This window comes from Myotis lucifugus, unplaced genomic scaffold (assembly GCF_000147115.1).
Source record: "Myotis lucifugus unplaced genomic scaffold, Myoluc2.0 scaffold_186, whole genome shotgun sequence".
Classification (NCBI taxonomy): domain Eukaryota; kingdom Metazoa; phylum Chordata; class Mammalia; order Chiroptera; family Vespertilionidae; genus Myotis; species Myotis lucifugus.
This window is the reverse complement of record NW_005871234.1, coordinates 2,009,362-2,017,419: the sequence shown is the minus strand read 5'-3', so window position 1 is coordinate 2,017,419 and position 8,058 is coordinate 2,009,362. Positions and strand designations below refer to the sequence as shown.

General features: G+C 54.1%; 1 protein-coding gene across 4 annotated transcripts in view; it reads right to left on the bottom strand.

The window, feature by feature from the left end:
• Positions 1–403: 403 nt before the first annotated feature.
• LOC106698487 (CXXC-type zinc finger protein 4-like) overlaps positions 404–8,058 on the bottom strand; it is a 9,828-nt gene continuing 2,173 nt past the window's right edge. Inside the window, exons 1-2 of one of the 4 annotated variants that reach the window (XM_023760611.1) lie at positions 6,940–7,965; positions 404–691 (exon numbers count right to left, since the gene is read on the bottom strand). In XM_023760611.1, the coding sequence (XP_023616379.1) occupies positions 677–691; positions 6,940–7,242 (318 nt within the window). In that variant the 5' untranslated portion in view covers positions 7,243–7,965 and the 3' untranslated portion in view covers positions 404–676. The other 3 variants (XM_023760609.1, XM_023760610.1, XM_014462671.2) reach the window with 3 other exon arrangements.

Below are 8,058 nucleotides of genomic sequence, written 5' to 3'. Positions count from 1 at the left end.
AACCCAGGAGCCGTCACCCCTCACACTGACCTTGGGGTGGGGCCAGGGATCCTAACCCAAAATACCCTCTTAGAGCAGCCAACCAGGACGGCGAGGCGCCCAGCCCAGACCCAGAAAGAGGTCTGGGTGAGGGTTCCGAGATCAACAGGGCACCCCCATGTCCCATAGAACTCTGCACAACGCTGGAAATGTTAACGCCTAAGCCGCTAACCACGAGAGCGAGCCGCGATAGAGCACTTGACAGGCAGCTAATGCTGAATTTAATTTTAATTAATCTGAATTTAAATAGCCACACGTGGCTAATGGCTACCATAACTGGACATCTCAGGCAGAGCATGCTTGTTAAATGTGGGGAGGTCACGGATACTCTTAAGAATCTACTGAAAACCATGGGCCCTCAAAAGGTTCCCAGATTTTACTCCAACGTAGGCCCAAGATCAGGTCTATGTATAAGACTGTTTAGAACTTGACAAAATCCTCATAAGCTGAAGATGTTTCTTCTGCAATGTAGTCATCTGAGGAACATGAAGAGAGACTTGATATTGTCCTTCACAGAGTCTTAGCAAGGACACCACGTGTGGAAGCCCCACCCTGAGGATGTCCTCAGAACATCCCGCCTGTCAGCACCCGGCCTCTGCCAGACGCGGGATGCGCACCACCGCACAGGGTTTGCTCTTCAGTCTTGGAACAGCTACAAATGTGAGACAATTCTCTTCTAACATGGGTTCAGTCTACCTGCTTGTAACGTCCACCCACTAAGAAACGTTCTGCACACTCCTCTACACCACAGAACTGACTCCCTTTTCCACACGAGAGGGGACTTGGTCTGTACTTCTCTACCCACTCCCAAGGCGAACAGGCCGGTTTCCTTCAATTGTCTCTCACGGGACCACACTGACAGATCCCCTCGATACAGGCGAGAATATCCCTTTTAGAGTTTCAGCCCTTCCTACCTGCTAGGAAGGCAGGGTTCCTGGCTTGTGCACATATTTCTTCTCTTTTTAAAAACAGGTACAGGACTTCGGATTCACCCAATGAAATCCCATGAAGTTTCTTTGGGTCCAGTGTTCCAGGCTGCCCATTGATCTACTGTTCAGCTGGATACCCGCACTACCCTCACCCCCACCTACCCACAGATCTAACACATTTACTCCCGACCCACATCTTATGAAGAGGGCACCCAGGAGATGCATGCACGTCCAGCCCTTTCCACGAGTCCCAAGATTCTGTGAGCACAACCTTTCTCTTCACAGTCACCATCAGCTACTACTGGCTCATGGGCTCCAACATCGAGTCAGACTACTGAGCAGCAAACATCTGAGAGCCCTTTCCTGACTACTCTCAGGACACACACAGATTCCTGACGGGTTCTCATAACTCACTCGATGAGCAGGAACTGGGCTCCCAAAGAACAGACTTGGGAGAAACCTCAAGAGGTTCTGGTCTCCCTGGCCTACAGGTTACAGAAATGGGTGAGGTCATCCTCGCTAACCCTGATGTTTATCAAGACTTATTTCTATCCTCCATACCGCCCTCCCTTCTCCCCGTCACCAGCTCCTCAACCTCTTGGGCACATCCAGGTGCCCCGGGCATCTGGTTACAGTGGAGATCCTGACTCACCAGGTCTAAGGTGGGGCCGGAGAGTCTGCGTTTCTAACAAGCTCCCGGTGATGCCAATGCTGCTGGGCCACTGGTTAGCAAAGTGGGAATAGGGGTGTGAACCATTAAGGTGCCCAAGACTCAGGTGAGCCATTTATGGAAGAGTCCAGGTAGGTGCCCATCCCTTCAGCTCTCATCTGCATCCGAGGACTTGCACCCTAACTACACATTAGATACACCTGGGAGCCCCGGATCACTTGGGTTGACCTCAGACCAATTAATTCAGATCCCTGGGGGTGGGGCCCAGGGGATCCCAATGTGGAACCCCCGCCCCACAGGGTTGATAGAAAGATTGATCCAGGGCAGCTATCCCCACGCCAGCTCTACGGGATGACTTGAAATAGACAACTGGCCCTCTGATCTGCCCAAGAAGCTGGCAGGACACACCAGCACGTATGTGCAGAGATCCAGGTGTGTCAGTTCGACTGGGCTGCTTTGTAAAGAACCGCAGGAACCCTCCAAGCTCACCACCTGCCTTCCTAAAGCCTCGCCAACCACCTCTGTAACAGTCTGCTCCAGATCTGTCAAAAACGGACGCCAAACTTTTACTTTGATATTTTCCAAACTCTCTCCAAATACGGGGACTTCTTACCTGTCTCTGGCCTTTTGGTTTCCTTCCGATCATCGTCATTCATAGAGATGTCCTTCCCCAAACTCATCTGAAGGTGTTCAGCAGGGAGCCAGGGAGCGAGTGACTCAGGCGCAGGCAGGGCGGCGGCTGGCCCCGCCTTCCTGACCACACACACGCGGTCCTTCCCAGTTTACACCTCACCCCCTAAGGCGACGGGGACCCAATGGCTGCTCTCTCTGTGTGTCTCTGGTTATGCTCCCTGAAGTTGTGAGCCTATTCCTGCCTTCTCGTTCTTGCTGGGAATATATAAAAGGCTTTTTATTGTCTTGAGTATTTTCCACCGGCCTCAGCACATTCTGGTCACTGAAGTTCCTGCCCCGCCTCCTAAGGGGTCAGACCTCTCTTGAATCGGCCTTCGGTGTCACGCACCCTCTTCCACATGAGGAGCGGGTCTGCGACCCTCCGCACTCACCAGGCAGCAGCCGGGCGGCACACAGCTGGTTCAGTTCTTCCCCTCTCCCACCATCTTCCTCTCCTCAGGGCACCATTCAGGACTGTTCCGTCAGCATTTCCTTTTTTAAGAAGCAATCCTATCCCTCCAGCTAACTTCCCCTTTAGAGTCTGTGGCCATGGGGTTAAAAACTTTATGAAAAAACCACTGTCTAAGTCTATGGCAAGCGCCTCTCCTTGTCCAGCCTTCCCCCGGCCTCACAGCTGCTCGGATGGGGTCCCTTTCCCTAATTCTCAGCACTTCTTCTTCACCCATCAGCTCTCCCCTTGTTGGGGGAAAGGATCCCTCCTCACAGCCTCTGTCTTCAGGAAGACAGACCTACCGACCGGCGGAGGCAGGAATCCATCAGGCAGCCCGATATTGTTGGGAGATCCCTAATTCCAAAGTATCTTGTCTCAAAATCGGCACCGAGAGCAGTTTCCACCACATGGCTGAGGGTCAAGACAGTGTCTCACACCATATATATATTCCCCTTTCTTTCCATTTTCACTAAAATTCTCAGTCATGCTTCCACCCTCATGCAACCATTTTTCTATACAAGTTTTTTTTTTTTTTTTTTTTTTTTTTTGCCCCCAAAGCGTTCACTTCCCTCACCCATGAGCAACTTTTCAGTCAGGACCAGAGTGGCTCCTTGCTCCTGCTGTCCAGCCTCCTCCCCAGCAGAGAGGCCGGCAAACTGCTCCTTCCCTCTGCCCCCCACGATTCTTCTATGAGCACGTGAGGGAATGTCTGGAGATAAACATTTAATTTGAGTTGCATCTTTACAGTTACAACCCAGAGGCTCACAAATGCACAGTTGTTTATGCACAAAGATTAATTCTTTTCTAGATGTTCTGGGACTGTACTGTCGCCATGCGCTGATGACCTACTACGTGCCGGGCATTATGCATACTTTATCTCAATTCTCACAACAAACCCTGCAAAGAAGCGTTACCCTGTCTGACAAATGAGAAAACCGGTGCTCAGGAGAGTAGGCGGCACAGGGCGTGCTGCGGGTTCTGAGGTCCCTGTGTCTCCACACCCACCAAATCTGACTTTTCTAACCCGCTGTCTCGTGCTATGAGCCACCATTCAGGTAAAAAGAATGTGGAGGTCCAAAGGTCTGGGCATCAGTCCGGGATCTAAATCCTTCCCGGAACTAGGAAGGAAGACGACGGAACGGGAATGACCCCTTCAGGTGCGTTACTGCATGTTAGGAGCCAGAGCAGCAGTCGCCGGCCTTGGTGGGAGGGCCCACTCTGGGAGCTGTCCTAAAATGCCGAACTTCTCTTCTGATAGAAGGACTCTGCAGCACTGCCACCCACCCTTCCACTGGAAGAGGAGTGAGGAGCAGGGAAGGAAGCCGGGGAAACCGAGATAACGTTTACCCACTTACAGGACGATCCAAAGCAGCTGTCGACAGATAGCTCAAAGGAAGCCGGGGGAGGTGGAGACAGGATGGAAGTGAGGAAAGGGTGCCCAGAAGAGGAAATGCCAGGGAGCAGGGATGCAAGGAGATGGTCTGATTCCCAAGAGACTCCTGGGATGCTGTGTCTTGTTCCACCTGAAGAGTCTGGGCCAAATGCTTACGTTATATTCCTGAGCCCAAACCAAAGAAAACTCAGATACCAGGAACGCATCCTCTCCTTCCCCAACTCCCCCAGTCCTGGGGCTTGTTCCTCTGCTACGTGGCGGCTCAGATCTAAGGGTTAAGGTTCTGGGGGCCTGGTAAATGCTGGGCTGCACCTGGAGTTCCTTCACTCAGGCTGAGCCTCTAGGCATAGCAGCTCTGCTAGAGGTGCATCCATTAAATGCAACGCAGCCTGGCAGTGGTTCCCACGCTTTCGGCCTTCGTGGACCAATAAAATAGAGACATATGGAGACAGGCCCGGACCAAGTAGCTCAGTTGGTTAGGGCGTCGTCCTGATTCGCCAAGGTTGTTTATTTGATCCCTGGTCCAGGCACATACAAGAATCAACCAATTAATCCATAAATATGTGAACAACAAATCGATGTTTCTCTCTCTCAATCCTCGGTTGAAGATTAAAAAATAAAATTTTAAAAAAATTATGGAGACAGGTAATAGTTGTCATTTTGTACTTTGCTAAGTAAAGACTTCTTTTAAAAAAATAAACTTTCTATCAACACCTTGATTTCATTTTTAAAAAGCACATTTTAAACATTAAGAAGTAGAAAGGATCTATTATTAAAACAAAGTACTTCTTTTTAAGTAAAAAAAAAAAATTAGCTTTAAAAAAAAGCTCCCTCCATTGTCATCTTTCCATTGTTTCTCCAGAAACTGGGAGACCCTGTCCTGGGCTGGCACGTGGACCTTCTGCCCTGGGGTTCCGCAGGCCACCGGCCGCACTTTCCCTGACCCTGGGGGCCTGGCGGGGCAGCGACATGGCAGGTCTGTAGGGAGGCAGACACCTCTCAGCAGGGTTGTCCTAAGCCTCAGCCAACCCAGATCCCCGGTATCTTAACTCCGACCGCCCGGCAGCCCAGGCCGGCAGCTCACACCCAGGATGACGGGACTCTGGCCTCCCTCCAGCCCCTCTCCCTCAGGTATGCCTCATCATTGCCAAAAAAAAAAGAGCTTAAACATGGTTCACGAGGACCACTGGTTCCAGAAACATCCAACCTATAAACATCAGGCCCCCACCCCCCAGGTCTGATCACAGGAGGAATGGAGCCCAGCTTCACAGAGTAGATGGGCAGGTTCTCCTCTCCCCCACACACCAGATCTCATGCCCAGGAGTAAAGCTCAGCCCTGCCCCACCCCCTTTCAGAAGTGACCCACGGCACTGGTCCAGCAGGATGCCGACTCCTCCAACGCCAGTAACAGAAAGGGGCTGGACACTTCTCCCAAGCTGGGGTGGGAGCTGCAGATGTGATCCAGATGTCTGTTTTAACCAGGGCACGGAGTCGGTGACGCCCAGACCAGGATATGCTGCTTCCACTGGGAGTGGACAAGATAAGGTCAGAGGGAGCAGAGCATCCCAGCAGCACCCACTTCCCTGCCACCGACACTTAGAATCATCCTCCAGCCACAGGACCACAGCCCCTCTGAGCCCAGGACACAACTCTGCACTCGGCGGTCAGGGAAGCCCCAGCACCAGCGCCAGTCCATCGAAGCCACAGGTGCCCTCGCCCTCAGACGCACGCACGCACGGCGGCTCACAGCTGGAAAGGGCTTCAAAGACCATCAAGCACGACCCCTCCATTTCCCCCGAGGAGAAGACAGGCCTAGAGAGAGGGCTGCGTGGCAGAGCCAGGGAGCCCCACAGACAGCGCAGGCCTCCGCCTCTGTCCAGCGCCAGTTCCGCTGCCTGAAGCGACCTCAGCCGCTACACTGCGCCTCCCCAGCTGCTCAACTTCGCGCGTCCCTACTCCTGCCAACTCTCCGCTGTGGCGGCTGCCACCAGCCTTGTGGAAGGAAAAGATGGCCAGGGCAGGGCCACTGCCTCTCCACTTCCCTCCTCTGACCTCCTCCCAGCTCCTCCTTCCCTCCCGCTACCCCGCTACTCCAAATGCAGGGAGTACTCCTCCCCGGGGGCGACAATGTGTCAAAAACACGTCATCCATTCATTCAATTAGTATCTGAGCGCTTCCGATACACCAAGGATCGGAGCCAGGTCCTGAAACACAGAGGTAACAGTCTTTGACTTCAAGATATGCTTAGTAGAGGAACCCAAATCCTGGGTTTCCCATAAAATTCCCTGCCGTCTTTCTGAGAGAGAGAGAAAAAAAAAATGGTACCCAAGATAAAGGTTTATGGAAAGAAATACCCTACTCCATCCGGGCAGCATACAACCATAAAACCACTCCAAATTTTTCTTTCCAAACCCATCCGCTTCCATCCCTGACCTGACACCATCCCTCTCCACATCACCCCAGCAATGGTGTGACCTTGAAATACATCCGAGGCTTCCAGCAGGACAAGAAACCTCTAGAGATAAAGCTGGCTATCACTGTCCAGGGACAAACGCAGACATCAGAGATGAGCGTGCTGGCTCAAGAGTCCTCCGCGACCCAGTTACTCTCTTATAAATGATCAGCCCGGCCAAGGAGCCCGAGCCGGCTCCCCATGACAGGAACACTCAAAGCTGGACCCAGAGGCTCGGAAGGAGTGGAAGGACCGCACGCTCTTGAACAAGACCCTTGGGGATACAAGCACCCGCACGGCAGGGACAGGGCCGCCCGGCGCAGACCAGCTTACCTCCTTGAGAAGCCCCGCTTTCTTCTTCAGCACCTCACACTTGCGCAGCTTGCAGATCTGGTGTGTGCGACGGTTGGTGCAACTGGTGCAAGCCCCACAGTTCTCGGGCCGCCGGCAGGGCTCACACGTGCCACACCGTTTCCGTTTCTTTCGCCCATCCCCGCCCCCTCGGAGTTGAGGCTCACTCCCAGCCATCGGGAGCCCAGGCCCCTGGAAGCCCCCTGCCATTACCTGGCCCTGAGGAAAGTCATAAAGGCCGGGCAGCTCCGGCTGCACGGCCAGGGGCACCTGAAACTGGCTCATGACGCTGCTGCCAGACGCGGGGGCATAGGTGCCAGGGCAGAGCCACCGTCCAGCTTCCTGCCTGCCAAGGCCACCAACAGGTCCTTCTTCCCTAAAACAGTCACAAGCCTACAAGGGGGCGGCTAGGAGCTCCAGTCTCGGGCAGGTGCCTCTTCTCCACCCCTCTTCACCTCCTCTGCAGCAGTCTGGTAGGGCTCAGCTGGGGGCCGCTCTCCCACTGGCTGGGGCCCAGGGTCTGGGGGAGGACAGCAGCAGCAGCGCCCAGAGCAGGGATCATCTTGGCCGGGAGGGCGCTTCACCCTCACCCACCCTGGGTGCAGGCATGAGGTGGACAGGTGTGTGGTGGGGGCAGAGCAGGGGCAGTTTCTCCTGATTATTTCTCTTCCCGAGTCAGGGTGGTGAAGGCAAGGCTGCCTGGAAAAGACAGAAAGGGGAAGGGAGCGCATCACCTGGGGCTCAGACAACTTTCACGTGTTCCCTTTTCCTGCTGCTGCTGCCGCCGGGGAGAGAGAAAATGGGGGGAAGAGCCGGGCTCGCTCAATGAAGTTCTGCCCAGAACCCCTGGCAGGGCACACTAGCACCCACGCCCTGCCTGGGGAGGAGGCCGAGGGCCGGATGGGGTGTTCAGGGAACCTGGGCGACTCATTGAAGGTGGTGGTCAAGGTGATTTGCAAGAAAGTTGTTCTCTGCCCCACCCCCACGGGAGGGCCCGGAGAGTTTCACCCAAATCCCACACACACCCCTCGCTCGAGGTCGCCGGGGGCCTCCCCCGCCGAGGAGAGTTTTCAAAATAAAGTTTGCTGAGAGCTGCACGCG